This window comes from Aulonocara sp. 'chitande type north' Nkhata Bay, linkage group LG20 (assembly GCF_057382095.1).
Source record: "Aulonocara sp. 'chitande type north' Nkhata Bay isolate Kocher_YH1m ecotype deep benthic linkage group LG20, A_spYH_male_GT1.1, whole genome shotgun sequence".
Classification (NCBI taxonomy): Eukaryota; Metazoa; Chordata; class Actinopteri; order Cichliformes; family Cichlidae; genus Aulonocara; species Aulonocara sp. 'chitande type north' Nkhata Bay.
In genome coordinates, this window is record NC_141363.1 from 1,524,943 (window position 1) to 1,543,171 (window position 18,229).

General features: G+C 41.7%; 1 protein-coding gene across 2 annotated transcripts; it reads right to left on the reverse strand.

Annotated features, from left to right (window-relative positions):
- Positions 1 to 722: 722 nt before the first annotated feature.
- Positions 723 to 4,771, reverse strand: fkbpl (FKBP prolyl isomerase like). 2 transcript variants are annotated; one of them, XM_086278609.1, is made up of 4 exons: positions 4,616 to 4,771; positions 3,613 to 3,765; positions 3,225 to 3,523; positions 723 to 1,916 (listed from the first exon to the last, which is right to left on the reverse strand). In XM_086278609.1, exons 2-4 carry the CDS (start codon positions 3,761 to 3,763, stop codon positions 1,248 to 1,250), a joined length of 1,119 nt encoding a protein of 372 aa, XP_086134735.1. In that variant the 5' UTR covers positions 3,764 to 3,765; positions 4,616 to 4,771; the 3' UTR covers positions 723 to 1,247. The 2 variants fall into 2 exon arrangements, with proteins under 2 accessions (XP_086134735.1, XP_086134734.1); XM_086278608.1 differs by having other exon boundaries at positions 3,604 to 3,765.
- Between the last annotated feature and the right edge of the window lie 13,458 nt (positions 4,772 to 18,229).

Below are 18,229 nucleotides of genomic sequence, written 5' to 3' on the forward strand. Positions count from 1 at the left end.
TGCAACCAGACTGTCACGATGGCTGTATTGGGCTGTTCCATTGTAATTTGTGTGTGTGCGCGCGAGTCTAGGCTTTCAGTCGAAAGGCGAAAAGGCGCTACCGTAAAGACTGGTGTAAAAGCGCAAGGAAATTTATGCGGCGGATAGGAGGCGGCTGGCTTGACCGCGGCTCACAAATGACGGCTCACTTTACCGCGGTCTTGGACCGGCAAAAGTGACCCGAAACAGGCACTCTGGTGGAGTTACTTTGTGTGTGTGTTTATAAGTAGTTTTAAACCTTGTGATCCACAAAACAGCATAACAGTAAAATAAGAACTGACTGCTCAGTGCGGAGCAGCGGCTTCGCTCATGCGCGATTCATTTGCAGTTTGGACGCATAGGTGTGAACATCTCCTGCAGCTGGGGGAGGACTGTCCTCCGCCCGTGAGCGCTTTAGCACGGGTGAGGTGCCCACGGCAGCACCGCTGCTTGTTCAGAGTAAGAGCAACACACTCTTTCACGTCAAAAAGTCGTCATAAACAAGTCTCCAATAACACCAGAAAAAGTCGCCAGATTTGTCACTAGTCGCTTTTTAGAAAAAAAAGTTGCTAAGGGGCCTGAAAACTCGCTAAATATAGCGACAAAGTCGCTAAGTTGGCAACACTGGTTTTTCTTTTACAAGAAATAAAACAAAAAATTAGACCACCACCCAGTGTAGGATTTCTGCCATAGCTGCCCTGGCATGCTTTCCCCAGCCGGTACCAGGCTTTGGCACAGCCGGGTTCCAGCTGAGTGGCTTTAGCAGCATTGGCCTTAGCCCGCTCTGGTTGGTTCAGCACTGGTAACTACCAAAATCATTTCTTATGTTAGCGTGGTTAATCTACCGGTGTGAAGGAGGATTTGTATCAAAATTATATTATAATGCTAAAGTATAATTATTGTTGTTATCCATGCATTTTTAAAGCGGAAAAAAAAAAAAAAAAGGGGGCAATGAGGGAATTGATGTAGACCATAATATAAAAGATAGGCTACAAAGAAATGTTGTCATGGTGTCATTTGTCTCTTTCTCCTGCAACTACAATTCCAAATAAACCTTCTGACGTGTGATTTCTACCTTCGTGCATCTCTCACAAGAAAGGAAGAACAGAGTTGGAGGAGAAACATGAATCAACATCACAGTGGCTTTATTTTAGATCGAGGCAGTGGTTGTTAATGCACTTACATTTAATGGGGAATCATGAGAACACACATTTCTCTCTACTGATATTTTATCTTGAGCTGAACATTTTGCTTAGTCTCAGTCCCAGCTGTGCATTTGTTGCTTTCTCTCTACTTGCAATATCTTTAAGCGCTTTCAGAGCAGCAGGCATTTCTGGCTGCAGCTCCAGCAGTTTCCTAAATGCCTGTTTGGCCTCTTCCAATTCATTCACAATCTGGCATGCTTTCCCCAGCCGGTACCAGGCTTTGGCACAGCCGGGTTCCAGCTGAGTGGCTTTAGCAGCATTGGCCTTAGCCCGCTCTGGTTGGTTCAGTTTTAGCTGGCACAGGGACAAGTTGGAGTGGAGGTCAGCTTTCATTTTGTTGAGTTCTTCAGCTGAAGGATCAAGTGTTTCCAGAGTTGCTTCTCTCTGCTCCTCAGCTTCATACTCCCATCCCTTTTTCGCCACATCTCTAACGTGATTACAAAAAGTGATGACTAGTTTCATGGCCTTGCTGTAGCTGTCCGCGGCCCCCCACAAATCCTCGCTCCTGAATCTCACTCCGCCCGTGTCCTTGTGTGACTTGACCCATTCCCATTTTTCACCAGGAGACATCTCCCAGGCTTCCTTGCCTGGTGTGAAAGCTTGCAATTCCACTGTGGCAAAAAAGGGAAGGCTTTCATCTGAGGGGTGGGGAACAGCAGCATCTGGTCCAGTTTCCAAAGGAGAAAGCTGTATCTGGGTAGCAAAATACAATGTTAAGACCTTTCATCTTTACACGGTTGACAGTTAAAAACAAAACCAAGGATAAACACGACAGAGCATCGGTCATTTAGCCATCACGATTTCATCAAGAAAGATGAAGGGAAAGATCATTTAAACAAAACAGTATTTACACAGGTTGAGAGAAATGTGTGTTTTAGGATGAGCTATCAAATGATGGTCAGCCAGAAATTAGAGATCAATTTGAGAAATTGGAGATATTAATTTAAGTTACAAAGAGTATTTTTAAGGTGTTCGGGGGGAGAAGACAACAGAAGGAAATTTTACTTTAAGCATCAGCTAGCTAGGACAACACAAAGATTATTGAGTCCAACGATTAGGAGTATACGACTGTGGAAGTCTCTTCATTATAATTTAAAGAGTTGTATAAATTTATATTGTTTTAAAAAGTGTTACATGTCTAAAACGATAACTCAATATGAAGAATGTGAATGAAATTGGAGTTAATTGAAAAAGGATCCATTATTTTTTTGCCTCGTTTATTTTATATATATATTATTCTGGTATATTCTGATTGGAAATGTGTTGTTAGGACCGGAGATAAATGTTAATGTTAGTTTGTTCCTTGACTTTTGGTGCCCACTTGCAATATAAGTTGGATTGTAGATAGGCAGCAGGGTTTAATAAGAATATTTTCTTCTTCCTGCTGCTTTTCACACGTGGTTGCAGTGCTTTACTGATAGAAAGTGTGGTTGGTTTGTCTGAAAGAACTAACTGTGCAAACTGTTGACCAAGTGTGGAATAAATAAATAAATAAGAAACACTGTGGAGGTCAAGCAGTGCCAAAATTAAAGAAATTAAATACATCTATCAATAAGGGGCAAATGTGTCACAAATTAATTAATGCTGAAATAATTAATTAAATTTCAATTTATTAAAATATCAATTAATTTTATTTTACACATATTTAATTATTTGTCTATTTAATTCATTTTTTCATGGCTCCTTTGCTGCAGGGAATCAAGAAACAATTTAAATCATCACTGCGGCTCGTCAACTGACCCTGACGTCTGATTGGTTATCATTTACTGCAAGCTAAGATTGATCCCAGACTTGATACAGTGGACTTGGAGACAGATATCCCAGAATGCATATAGTACAGAATACAAACTGTAAAGAAAGTTTTCAAATACTCCTGTTTCTGTGACACCAAATACACTTTAAGCTTTTCTTATTTCATGAAGTTTACATTTATTTTTTCTGCCTCATCCATCAAAAAACAGAATACTGAAACAAAGACTTCAATACTCAGTTAAATCTTACCTCACACTTCTCCCCAGCTCTCATTCCCTCCAAACACGCCTCTGTGATATCACACTGACCATCCCCTAGCCTCAGTGTTGTCCAGTCACCCAGTGGGACCTGCAGCACAGAGTCTTTACACCTCACAAAGGGTGTGGTACCAGATTCAGTAAGTTCAGCGGTGAACGGATCAGGCTGGGCTGGCAGCTTCTCACCTGTTTTTTCACATGCTACATTCTCTGCTTCATCATTGTTAGCTTTGAGACGCACTTGGACTCTACACAGCGAACCCAACCTTGGACAATTATTTGATGAAATTGCTGTAAGATACAAAGAAATATTTGTTAGCTGGAGTAAAGAAAACTCATTCATTATAACAAGGAACAAATGAGTATCATACGTGTTACACCTGCTAGATCAGAAGCTGTCTGCTGACTGTTTAGTCGCTTTTGGTGGACCTTCCAGAGGCCTCGGGGACACACAGAGACCCAGGAGGTGTTGCAAACGCTATCATGATCACTTTCAGTATGTAGTGTTTCTGGAGGGTAATCGGGCTCCATCACTGGATAAAATAATAAGAAAGAAAAGTTTACCACATGTTATGTTCATACATTCATTTAAGACAATAAACAGCTTTGTAAGGTCACATGACACGACCATCTTTATTCTTCAACATAGCTCGAAGTCTGTTAGCCAAGCTTTTCTCATTTCTTTACTTTTTCAGGAACATTTGTCCAGGTTTCTTACAGGACATTTAAAGCTCTTCTCTGGATGTTGGCTGCTTTTCAGAATACTTGTGTGTTTTTCCATTCAGGTATGCTTTTAGTGCCTTGCAGTGTGTTTGGGATCATTGCAATTCAGAAAAATGAAGCTGTTGTGAATCAGATCCTTTCAACATGATAGCGCACGATGGATCTAAATCTGACTGTACTTTTTTGCATTTATATTTCCTTCAATTTTGAGAAACTCACAACACATCGTGTCTCAAATGCCGCACAAAACCATTACCGAACCCTCACCGTGTTTTATAGATGGATGTGGACACTTACTGCACCTCTCTCAGGCTCTGTGTCAGCGCTTTGCTGGATACAACCTTTGCATGATTCTTTTTAAGGACACACTGCAAGTCCATTAGATTTAAGCAACCATACTGTTATTACTGCAATGTTACAAAGCTGACTGTTGACAACAATCACCAACAGGTCAGGGACATTCAACTAAGCGTCGCCAATGCTACTACTGATAGATAGCACTGTTTTAGCTAGCACGCACATTAACACGCCCCAGTAACGTTAGAACGATAACTAGCATCAGGTAGCTATCGTGCAAGTCCACAGGACCTGAATTTAACTATTCTACATTATACGAGCGATAGTCAGTTGGTGCCTATAGCTCACAAATGTCCAACTTACCTCATATAAATGCATAAAAGTTGGCATCTGCTATTCCAATAATCTAAAAGAAATAAAGATGGCAGATTACCAGTGATGACACGAAAACAAACACCTTACAGTGATCGCTTTCTTCTTCGCTTTCTGTTAGTGCGGCTTCTTCTTCTTCTTTGTGTGTAGTGGCGGATGAAAGGCAACTGCTATGTTCCGCCCCCTACCGCACTGAAGTATATTTATGTTGGCTGTTTCAGCGATAGCCGAAATGTAGGCCCCTTTACGCGCCCTCGTGGGCCATGAAGGTATTGCAGGTGGGCAAAAACCCAAGCAATCATGTGTTACCTGCAAATATCACCTGCTCATATACTTCAAATGATTACAATGAAATAGTTTTTATTACTTTTTTAAGTTAATAAAATAATGTCAATATTACATGCTTCAGATCATCAGGCAAATTTTAACATTAGACAAAGATAACTGGAGTATTTACAGAATGGAGTTATCATAATTGGAAATGACTATGGCAAATATAAACATGCAAATAGATTTTTTTCACAGGACTGTATGTCTGGCACATTTCTGAAGTTCACATCTCAGAAAGTTGTTCACCCCAATGTTCAGCACAAAGTTACGCCCATGCACTGGTGTCCCTGGGAGGACCAAAACATTTGAATTTTTAATACTACTAATCGGTCAGAAATACAAAACAATGAGGTCATACCATTAAGGAAAAAGTTGATTGGTTAAGTCATAAAAAATTGGATTGATTAACCCCCCCCAAATCATTGATATTTCACAATTGTCATAACAGTAGGATGATGCACAGAATTTGAGAATTGCACCAAAGCAACTCAGAATGTTTGAAAATTGTAAAGACATAACTTTCCAGTAGGGGTCGCTCTCTCACCAGCAATATAACACAGCTGTGATCAGTACAGTATGGGCCACATTGTAGAACCGTGCCCTCTTTATTGACCAGCTGAATGTACTTTAGTTTCAGTTTGTTGCAATGTGATGTTTTTTTAAATTGTGCATAAACCCTGTCTGCATGAATTCAGAGTCAAAGAAAGGGAAAAAAAATGCTTTGTTTCACTGAATACAAAAGGCCAGTTCATTTCATTGTGCTTATAGTACACTTTTTTTTTTACTGTAGAGGTAAAAGTCATGGTGAAAGCATATAAAAGTTACCCCATGTTGGGGCACTTACATAGTGGCGAGCATGTAAAGTCCACACTGAAGGGCTCCAGTGTGCCAGTGAGTTTGAACCGAGGACCTTCTTGCTCAGAGGTGACACCCTGCCCCATCCCACCGCAGTGAGAGGAGATACATATGAAAAGTTCTGGTTGCATTCTGAAGTGAGCTGTTGTCCTGCTGACTGTTGCATGCTTATGAAATGGCTTAAAAACGTGAAAAAATGAAGCTGTCATTATACATTTATGACAACAAAATCAAAAGTGCGTCATCTAACTCACCATCTTTTCTGGTTTTCTCACACACAAACCAGAACCAGAAGCAAAGCTTCTTTAATCTTTCTCCATCCGTTACCCATTCCAATTCTTTCTCTTAACTCTCTTCGGATTCTGGTATTGACCCTCTCCTTCAACCCCCCTCACCTTCCTATTGGCTCCCACTGACTTCCCAGCTGGCCTCTTGTGAAACATCCCTGTGGGTAAGTTCAGAAGCATGTATCCCAGGCCGCTCCACGTTCCCTAGAAGGGCGGTAAAACCGGCTTCGAGTTGGGTTCCAGGGAACAGCTGCAAAATCAGGAGCCAGAGCTGAGCACTGCCAGGAGGGCTGGTACGACTTCGGCTCGCCTCTCCGAGGGGTTCAACATGCGTCATTCAGGGAAAAGGTGGAATATGACAGGTGAACAAAAAAAGACAAATCTGCCGGGAAAGAAGAGATAAAAGAGAAAATCAGAACAAAGGAAACAGAGGATAGATGGTCTCCAGAGAACAAGAGAACACCTGCATTGTTTGTGTATGTGTGTTTATTTGTTAACTTATTTGTTAACCTCTGATTATTAGCAACAACCCCCCACAGTGGGTGTACACAGGTTACTTTTTGCCCCACATTTTATTTGTTCTGTCTGGTCATCCTAGACTGAAGCTCATCAACACTGTGCATTGATGAGAGAATGAGTCTGCCAAGCCCCAAAACTTAATTTCCCAACCATAAACGCTATGCATGGAGCAGGTCTAGCATTCTGCTTGTGTTTGTTTTTTTCCTCATGAAAGCGACGGCTAGCTCGCCTGTAATCCCTCTATCACACATTCCCCAACACTCTCTCACACACACACACACACACACACACACACACACACACACACACACACACACACACACACACAAAACCTCTGCGACCCTGGCCGGCCAGAGGCGAACTCGTAAACAGATCGGGCCACGACACAGTGTTTATCCCTCACAGGGAGAGGGACTGCTGCACACACTGCCGTCGCTGAGTGTTTAACCGGAGCTAGTTTTGCTCCCTCTGGCCTGTTTGTTGTTCCTATTGAGAAACATTGACAATAGGATCAGATTTTAAAATGTTAGCTCAGTGTGAAGACAGAACTTTATACTAAGTGGTTCCCATGCTTGTTCACGCATGGGAAAGTCTAGCTATGCTAAAGGAAATCTCATGACTCCTCCACACTGTGACTGTGCTCAAAAATGATAAGTCAAAAAAAAAAAAGATAAGCCACAAACTTATTGGGCCACTGGGAAAAAGTATAGTGTACAAATGTGGTGTCAATCAAAGAGTGCAATTTATTAAGGTTTCCAGGTCAAGTGGAGATCAAGGCTGATCCTATGGCTGATTAGAGCCACTGAAATTATAGGTTCAAGAGAGCTGGTGAAAGGGTGAGAGACATTGTTTTGCCACTAACATGATGCATATCTGGTACGCTGTTTCTCTCACTGTCTTAGATGTGCTGCTTTCGGACAGATCAATACAAAGCAAAGGCGGTCTTGGTCCACAGCCTTGTAATTCAGACTGACTGCCAGCAGAATTGCACAAGAAGTAAAATATTGCTTTTCTCTTCCATTAGCAGTTATGGAGCATAGTCTGCCAGGTCAGAGCCATCTATCTACATTATAACGTCATGATGAGATTGCTTCAACTGCAAGGGGAAAGACAGGCTCTCAGTCGAATTCCCATGTAAGACATAGTATTGCTTGTGTGGCAGATGCGAGTGAGGCTGCTCATTAAAGTCAGGCTCCTCTGAAAATGTTACCTATGCTACTTATTACCAACATTAATAATTGTGCCATCAGGAAGTGAATGGTTTATGGCAGTCTTTGGCAGCATAGAGGAAATGCTAATAATGATTCAACACTTTTTCTGTCTTCAGGATGGGAAGTTCTTTTAACTGACTGACACCTCCCCCTTTACTTAATGCAAGATTAGTCTGTGTATAAAAAGGACATGAATTTTCAGATTTGTGTTTCTCTAAGACCAGCTGAGTTACACCTTAATGTTTTATGAGAGACTCTTACTCTCTGTTGTTTGAATGCACATGAATCCCTCTACTTGTCCATTTTTCCCATTACTAAACACATTTAAAACACAGCATGCTAATATATATGTGCCCACAAGCAACATGGGGAATCTGGCATTAAGTATGGGTACATTTTCTTTATCTGGAGCTTAAAGAGGTTCCTTAACTCCATTATAGTGTTTCCCCCTGGGGGGTGCAGTTATAGACTTGGAGCTGCCCAGCTTGCAGCTTGAGTAGAAACCCAATGAGGGGAGGAGATGGCTATCGGGAGCCACAGGGCAGACTTTTTTTTTTCTAATCAATGCACACACTTTAATGGGGCCTTCCTGTGAGGGAGCCTGAGGAGATTCTTTTGACAGTACTTTTATGTGTTTGTTTGCTGGGCTGTGTGTGTGTGTGTGTGTATGTGTGTGTGTGTGTGTGTGTGTGTGTGTGTGTGTGTGTGTGTGTGTGTGTGTGTGTGTGGGTGGGTGGTGTGTTCGCTAATCTGAGAGTAACTGAGGGCCATTAGCGTGCACACCAGCACACATCTGGATATACTTCTTCTCAAGCAGTTATACCTTCATAACGTCTGGCAGCCAGTGTGGCCTTTCAGTACCATCTAAGATAAAGCCAGTTAAGCCTCATATCTCACCACCAGTGACTGACTGCCAAGATCTGACCACACACACAAACACACATACACCTGCCACCTGTTCTTGTCTTGCCATAGCTTTTATGCATTATACTTCCACCATTCCCTGTAGATAAAACATTACGTAGTCAGATCAGTCGGTCTTTAAAAGGTGCGCCATTCTTTTTCTTTTTTTATTCCTGGACTCTATTAGAACAGCTCTGAATGATTCAGAGTTCACAGTAATTCCTATTTATCTTAAATTGGGACTTGGTAGAGGTCCTCAGTTGACCCACAATTTGAAAAATGCTCTCCCTTTAACCCATCCTTCTTCTAATTGGCTGCCCTTCACAAACAGAAGGTTTACCTCCTCACGTCAGATTCTCCAAAAGCCTAGAAACTTTTAAAACTGCTCTTAAAACTCACCTCTTTTCATTGGCTTTTAGAAAGGTTTAATTTATTTGTTTATTTATTTTTATTTGATCAGCGAGGTGTTTTACGAAATTGTGTTCTATTGTATTTTTATCTGTATTTACTGTACAGCACTTTGGTCAGCCTTGGTTGTTTTTAAATGTGCTCTATAAATAAACTTGACTTGACTTAAACACCAAATGGGTGAGCAAGCTGTTAGCGCATAGTCAAAGCTGTGCGTCTTAGATGACCTGATCTCTTTGTTAGAAACGTTGGTCACAATTAATATGAGCAACCATTTAGCAGTCTTTAAGTGGGTTGAATGTTAAAAATTTATTTGACATATCCATAAAGATTTTGCAGATGTGTTCAAGAAAAGTCTTGTCTGCAGGCCCCCCAAGAGCTAACTCTGTACAGGTGGGATATGCCCATTTGCATCTCCTCTTAACTTAACTCAGTGATGAATATAAGAGAGCATAGAAGAGATAAAGAGCAGAGACCAGCTGACCAACAAGCCAATAAAAAGGCACCGATTCTGGGATTCAGAAATGACCAGTTGAGGTTTATCCAGGTGTTGGGGTTAAATCAGGGATGCGGTCTGCAGAAGGGATGAGAGGATCTAATTCAGACCAGACCTGAGTCAAAGTAACAGTTAGGAGCTCTGCGGTGTGTTAACTTGTAGACTGGGCATGTTCTGTCATCTGTGTCTGTCAGTTACACTCAGTGGTTTCATATACTGCTGTCCACAAGCTGCCTGTGGCGAGCCAGACCACATTAATAAGATCAGAGCTTTAAGTCTTCAAACCCGAGGGCTGTGATGCGACCAGCAGAATATCAGCAGGATATGTTGTGTGTGTGTGTGTGTGTTGATTAGACATGGGAAGTTATTGTTAGTGTTTCACAGTTGCTGGTGCTTTAATGCACCATTTGGGAGTTGCACTCCTAAATTTGTTGTATTTCGCAGAGAACAAGGACAGTAAAGGCTTTCTAGAGATCCAATCCAACACTAAGTAGTTGAGTATGTTTGCATGTTTGTGTGGTACTCAAGAGTTGTGATGCATCTGCTGTAGGTTGGAAATCCAAATATTTGTCCTGTTCAGCAAATGGAAAGTGTTGCTTTGAGAATGCCCAGTTTGGTTAATATTTCGCCTCTTAAACACTTTTTTGTGAGTTTTCCTTCAATGACTCAGTATTTCTTTAGTTTAAGCTGTGACGAAACTTTAATAATGAAAGGGGAAATGAGCTTGTTGCAGATGCTGGATAACTTTTGCCTTCCTGATGTTCAGGATCAGCCTTCAGAGTCTATAACTCTAACTAATTGAACAGGGTGCTTCTAATATCTTTGTCCCATATTATGCATTATTATACCTTTATTTCACTATCGGTTTTAATTTCAGAATCAAATTCAATAGGAAGTCATCATTAACTGATTTAAGTCATTTTTAAATCAGAAAAAAAGAATAAATACCCTCCTTGAAAAGACAGTTTCAGCTCTTACACTCTGGAGAAAGAAATAGGGCAGTGTGTGAGTAAAGGGCAGAAAAGGCAGAAAAACCCACCCAGTGCTGTCCAACATGCGGAGGGCAGATGCACAGGCGGGCGCACACGGCTCCAGAGTACAAAAGGCTGATCTAAATAAGACCCAGCTGAAGTTGCTGTTTTTGCCCCAGAGCCAGCCCTCTCCATCTCTTATCATCTTTGTAGGCATCTATTACTAATCCTATCACACCGTTTGACCTCTGACTCCGTGCACAAACCTTTTCACATCTCCCCCCCCTCTTTTGTTCTGTTCTGACCAGGTGTATGTGTGGCAGATCCCAGGGTAGCAGGTAAACTATAAATCTGTAGCAGCGCTGACAACTCACAGTCTCTGGTTCCCATTTGGTTGTGTGCCCTGCAATCAGTCACTCCTCTGCTCTTTGCTTTCGATTTCTTTCTTCTTCATTCTTCTCTTAGCAGAGATGGTCCCAACACAGATCGCAAAACCAAAGAAATGCAAAACAATTTATATCATCTGTTTCCAAAACATCCACATCCCAACAAATTACATGTTGTCTGATCATTGCTAGTTACCTTCTTCATGAAAGCAGCATCACACATTGATAGTTTTAATGACAACATGAAAAGACTGAGTAAGTATGGTTCCTGACAGGTTGCAGCAGCACCTCTAGGAGGGGATACGTTCCAGCTCGGTTCTCATAGCTCATATCAGCTTGATCAGTGAAACTGCTTAACGTGGACATGTGTTTCTCTCTGCTACAGCGTCTGTTTTAAATCCCATGCAGAGACTGATAAGGCAGTCTGTTTGATTTAAAAGACCTTTAATTTAATGTTCATGCTACGTCATGCAAATTCTGTTGTAGTCTATCTCTATCAGCCTGCAAAAAACTATCTTGATGCTCAATCTTAGTAGATGAAGCAATGCCCCCTTTAAGAAGTTATCTGGTAGTTTCAGAACTGATATTCCAAGAAACACCTGCGCTTATAATTTGCAAAAGTGGTTTTACAGATGAACTCCTGTAAATACTGGGGTGAGTCAGAATGGACATTCTCACATATAACACATAAAATAAATGTCCATGTCAGCCTCATTCTAACGACATAAAACGTTTTGGTTTAGGTGCAGTTGGTGCCTCAGCAAAAGATCTGAGGCAAAAAAACAGATAACAGCCCACCGCCATAGACAGTATTAAAGATGAATGCAATTCTTCTGGTTCTAAAATGCCTTCTAGTTTTATAGAAGTCTATAGAAAAACAACCCTCAGCCCCAGCACCCTCTGGAGAGGAGGCAGAGTTTGCTCTCCAGTGATTTTACCCCTTGGAATGATCAGCTCCACCTAATCCTTTAAAGCTCTGGATGTTCTTGGGTTGACATGCATCTGCAACACTGCATGGATGTTGCGGACTGTGCCCTTCAAACTGGGGTGGGTGTCCCCCTACCCATAAATTGGCTTTTGGAGGTGTATTTCAGATTTAGGGATATCACACTCGGCTCCCTTGGGAAGTGCAGACTACTGGAGAGAAGAGTCCATCTTTGAGATCAACCTCAGATTCTGGACGAACAATGTGGTTTCCTTCTTGGTCATGGAACACCGGACCTCTCTTGAGGATATTTGAGGGTGCATGGGTGTTTACAAAACTTTCTACATGTCTTCCTTGGACTTGTAGGGGGTGTTTGAGGATTATAAAGTATTGGGCAGTAAGTTACTTCGCCAGGGCTTTTGTTCATAAGTTTTTGGACTGCATAGGCTAATGTACTGAGTATATAATAGGGTACTGGTTTTGGTAGCCTGAGTCTTTGAATTTTGGAGTGATGTTGTTCTTCTGACAATGTGGTTCTTCACTGAACAATGACCTTCAGCTTGTACTAGGGCAATGTGCAGCCAAATGCAAAGCAGCTGGAGGAACATTTTGCACTTCCAAGTCTGACCTCATGGTTCACAGTTGGAAAGGAGCAGAGTTTTGAGTAATTCATGTATATCACAAGTGAGGGAAGAAGGGGGCAGAAGATTGGCAGATATTGTTGACAGATATTATTCAGATATTGTAGCAGACTGGCATGATTAAGAGAGACCTGAACCTGAAAGCAAAGCTGTTGATTTACTATAGTCTTCTGTTGGAAGACTCACTCACCTACGGCCACGAGCTGCTGATAGTGACTTAAAGAATGAGATGTTGGATACAAGTTGTGGAAACAATCATCCTCCAAATTTTGTTGGGGTTCTCCACTAGAGTGAGAAGGACTCTCATATTGAAAAGACCCAGTTAAGGTGGTTTAGGCATCTGATCAGGTAGACTCTGTGAGGTGTTGTAGGCATATCCAAATTAGTGGAGACCCTGGGAAAGACACACCGGAGAGATCATGCATCTCAGCTAGCTTGGTAACACCTCACTCTCTGCCCAGAGGAACTGGTGGAGGTCACTGGCCTCCTGCCAGTGACCTCCACCAGTTCCTCTGGGCAGCTCTGGGCATCTTGCTGTCCATGCAATCCAGACCTAGATAAGCAGCGGAAACAAACTGATGGATGGATCTATTGCTCTGTGATCTAATTGGACGCTTTCTGGATTACCTTTTTTTTCTTCAGAAAGATGAGTTTGTGTCAGGCACAAGTTTCATTGCCAAGTTAAGGACTTGGGGTGGAAAAACAAGAATGTTACAGTGAAGGAAACTCATTGAGAGAGCGAACTGATGAAACATTAGAGCGACAGATAACCAACAAAGAGGACCATGGAGTTGGCTTAGAAGCACAAGGTTACACAGTCATGCACAGAAACATTGATGAATGATGACCACAGTTGGTAGTGGAGTTCAGATGTGAACTGGAAGAATCCCAGTGGATCAAGGGCTTAAGTATTTGCAGTGACAGCAGTTCATGCAAGGCTAAAGGCCTGGAGTAAAACGACACACAAGGCTGCACTTGTGGCAGTATGCTGCTACAAGGAAAGAATAAAAAATCCCAGAAAACTCACTGCATAATTTTCTCCCTGAGGTTTCTTCCTGCTAAAATTGAGTTTTTCCTTCCCACTGTCACCAAGTGCTTGCTCATAGGTGGTCATTTGAATGTTGGTGTTTTCTCTGTATTATTGTCTTTACTTTACAATAGAAAGCACCTGTTATTGTGATTTGACACTATTTAAATAAAATTGAATTGAATAATGGTTGTTACACCAGCATCTTTCTTTGTTTCTTTCTCTGTTGTAATCATGAGGTTAATGTTGGAAATTCACATTGTAGCAGACTATTGACGTTATAGCACAATCTACCAGCTATTATCTGTATGTGATTGGCCAGCATCAGTCTAGGTTCGTTGAGGTTGTGTTGCGTTGAAACAAAAGTTGAGTTGGGTTCCACTTATTTTGCCAGATGACCAGTTTTTGTTGGAACTTTCTGAACTGACCCACCCGTTGGATGGACAGACTGACAGGATTCAAAGGAACAACAGTGCGGGACACAAGCCAGAATTCAGTCTAATTCCAAAATGTAAGTAAGCCAAGAACCAAAAGAAACCAACAACCTTCCAATCTTCACTGATGGAAAGTTTATTTACGTAAGCACTGCTATTTGTACTTTCATTTAATTTGTTTCTCAGTTTGAGTTTTGGCTTTATGGCCATTTCAAGGAAAAAGATTCAGGGCCCATGACATGTATCAGGGATAAAAACTGTTAGTAATGCATTAAAGTCATTCACATTTTTAAAAATATAAAGTCAACAAATAAAACCTTAGATTGGGAATCTCTGACAATACAGTAAACAATAGCTCCCTCTCTACCACTCAGAGACATAACCCCCCCCCAATAATACATAGGTGTTAATGCTAACCTAAAACTGTCACATCCCTCTTCTTAATTAGTACCCTTGCTTAAGTAGTACACCAAATAGCTACTTTTTCTCATGTAAAGATATGAGTATTTCTTCCACTGCTGCCTGAAGTACTTTTCAACCAGGCGTCAAACTCTCTGAACTTCACCATTTACTGAAACCTGGCAGCAAGAAGCCAGGAGATGCTTCCAGGATTTTAAAGCACTCCAGAGGCTGATCTAAGCCTCAGTGTATCTTACAGTGTGTTAGATCTCAGGAGACCACGAGAGGGCCCGTCCATCACAGTCAGAGAGTTTACTGAGAGCTGACATAAGGGCAACATTTCACTCTGACAGTCCAGGACAAATGCCAGCTTTTACTGGACTGCTTCAGGTAGCCACAACACATCTATTGTTAAAATATGGCGTGAAGGCCGCTGCTCTTTACCAAGAAGAAAAAAGTTTTGATTTTGATGCCGGTGGTCTCTTACAGTTTGTTTACATCAGCTTGGCATGCACGAAGGCTAATTTATGAGGCTAGCACACTGTTGTCGCTATTCCTTGCAGGGCAGTGTGAGTCTTTAGATAATGCCAGCAGCAGCAGGACTGTCAAGACCCAAAGATGTGCACACTTCTGATGATGACCAGTTCTCTTATTTAACAGCTTTGAACAGGTTTGTTTGTGTCAGAACATAGTGGTGACATTACTCCGGCATCGAATTTCAATATCGTTAATGCAAAAGTTGTTAGGAGAACCCACTTAATTTGAAATCACATCAATAGAACTGTTTTGTCCAGGATTTAAAGCAGCAGGAGGTTAAAGGATAGAGACAGACTCCCAGGGCTTCTGAGTTATTCAGACAGGCCTGCTGGCTCAAGATTAGCTGGCTTTGACGTTAGTAACATTTAGAGACTACCAGAATACTTGCACTACACATAAAAATCAAAGTTCAGTCTCTAATGGGGTGAAAAGATGAAAAACCTTATAAACATCACCATTTTCCAGCTGCTTCTGAGTCTGACTTGTCAAGGGATAAGCATTTCTTGCTAATGATTTTGTCAACATTACACTTACACAATCAGATGCTCATTATACACCCCGGCACATGCTTCAAGTCTGTGTCAGTAGTTTCTCTATCAGCGGCTGTGATAACGAGGACTGATCAGTGAGTCACAATTGTACTGAAGCATCGCACGGCAATGTGTCACCAAGTGTACACAGACTTGTTTGGACTTCTGGGATGTAGAGGTAGTCTGTCTTGAGTTCACTTGCTTGTCTGTGACTGTATGTTTACATCTGTTACATCCTGTTGATCATCTTTGCATTCTTCTTTTGAATGGTGGCATGCTTTCATATTCATTCATTTTACAGGCTTGTAATCCAAAGTTCACCAGGCGTGGGCGTCTAAGTAAAGTTATTATCATTATACTTGAGTATATGGTGAAACATTTTAGCTTCCTTTATCTGTTCAATAGTTAAGAATCAAAAACTTTTATGGGTTTTGCAACAGGAGCAGCTAAAAGTACATTTTTAATTCAAAATACAAACCCGTTAATTAACTGATGTTAATGTTACAAGCTAAGGAATGGCGACATGTCTAAGATGGACCCCGTCTCTCACCCTACTGCAGCTGGGGGAAGCTCCAGCCTCTCTGTGATCCTGATAGGATAAGCAGAAGAAAATGGATGGATATGACAAAACCCTCACAGAGAAACTTGAAAAAGCTCGTATGCGACTGCAAACAAAACGGTGTCAAACCTGAGAACTTGCTGAGCGTGTCAGGAAAGCGTGCAAGACCTCTGTTGTCTGCTTTTCTCTGCCTGAGGCGACATTAGCTGCGAGAAACACAGCACACAGGAAACTGAGCCTGAACTGTTGGTGGTCAAATTGCATTGTGGGTAGGTGCTCGAGCTTTGGGAACACACACACACAAACCCTCTCCCAAACAAACACAGCGTAGAGCGCGACTGTGTCTTCCCACAAAGTCACTTTTGCATTCTAAGTCTTTTGCTGTGGTTTTGTCCATTATTGCTTCTACAGACAGAGCTGCGTTTTTCAATTATTGACACCGACTCTCATGCAGACATATCAGCAGAAGCCGGCAGGTACAAATATATGGGGGTTTAATATTTCATACACAGGCTGTATATGGGTTATTGTTACTGTTTATGCAGCAATACTAGTCTCTGTCTGAGCCCCTTGTTGTCTGCTGGGTTTGCATAGACTGGGAGTACTGGGGGTGACCACCATGCTGGACTCTTACCTCCCAGTGTGTGTGTCTGTAATACAGAATGCCTGGGACTTAACCGCATTTTTTTATACGCTTGTGACTAACAGGAGCCAGATGTAGCTGCCTATAGGGAACTTACCATCGAAACAGCCATTTATTTCACTTTTCACTCTTTGTAATGAGAGGGGCATGTAAGCATGTATGCTTCGTGAAAACAGCTTATAAGCCACAACAGCATTTGCTATACTCTTCTTCTTAAGTAGCAGGGTTAGTATAGCTTTTTCCGTTTTGTAGAAGCACTAAATATGGGATGCATTTCATTTAGAAGACAGGGTGTGAGTGTGACCAGAGAAACATGATTTCATTGTATAAAGATGACTGAGGGTTCAGGGTGTCAGAGAACTCGCAGTCCTCTGGACATCCAACCTGGCCCTGAGCTTCACGAGGTGAAGCAAGAGCTGAATGCACATAGGCAGATTACTGCCTTCGTCAGCTCAGTAGGAATAAGTATTTACTTGAATCATGAACACGACCCCACCACAACTTTCATGCTCTTTTTTATTGAACATATATTAGCACAAAAAAATGTGCACAAAGCATAAAAAGCAGGGATTGGGAAAGAAGGGAGAGTGTTAATTGAAAGCGAATGTGTCTGTTCTGGCTGCTGGTCAGAGATGGGCTGGGGTCCCAGTTGGCTTCCACTTCAAAGGCCCAACCCGCCTGTCTTGAGCACACCTGCAGCCGGTTAAACCCTGCTCTCATCACTCAGGGCGTGGAGGGACCTCTCCTACAACTCAGAGCCCTCGCCACATATCCGTGTGCCAAAGGGCCATGATGGCCTCCACTCAAGAATTCAACCTAAAATACCAGGCAACCTGTACAACCTTCAACACAAAAATGAAAACCAATCACACATTTTGATGGATCACAGAAAATTCACAGAGACTCCATCACAGGTCACAAAGAGCTCATTAAGGAGTTAAATCCAGAGAAGGGAACACATTCATGTGTTTTATTCTGTTTAATTATCAATTTTAAAGAAACGAATGTCCAGAACATTCATATTGTGACTTTTTTCAACATGAGTATAAAAATACCTCACCGTCAAGAACAATTGAAAGGAGAAGAGGAAAACGCTAGCTTGCATGTACATATTCAAATATTTTGAAATACTACATATTACATGCATGGATTATGTACACATTCATGCTCTATTAAGAACATTGATTCCTGTATGTACTGTGGTGTGAGTTGGGGGATTAAACTCTCTAGGATCCATTTTTTTAAACTGGTCTGAGCAGAATGAACGGCTCTTAATTCATCATGGAATCTGCTGGAATGACCTCGAAAAGCACAACTGATGTAGCACACACCAACTCCCCTCAGCTTATAGCTTTCTACGTGTAGAAGGAGTTTTTAAGGTAAGACTTATGAGACTAAAACACCAGGGAGGCTTAGTGAACCTAATCCAGATCAGAGTTACTTGTTATATACAGTAATCAAGGCAGAAATATGCACATGATTATTAAACCTCCATTCAGGTTTTTCCCCCTTTTCTCAGACGAAGCAACAGCTTTAAATATGAC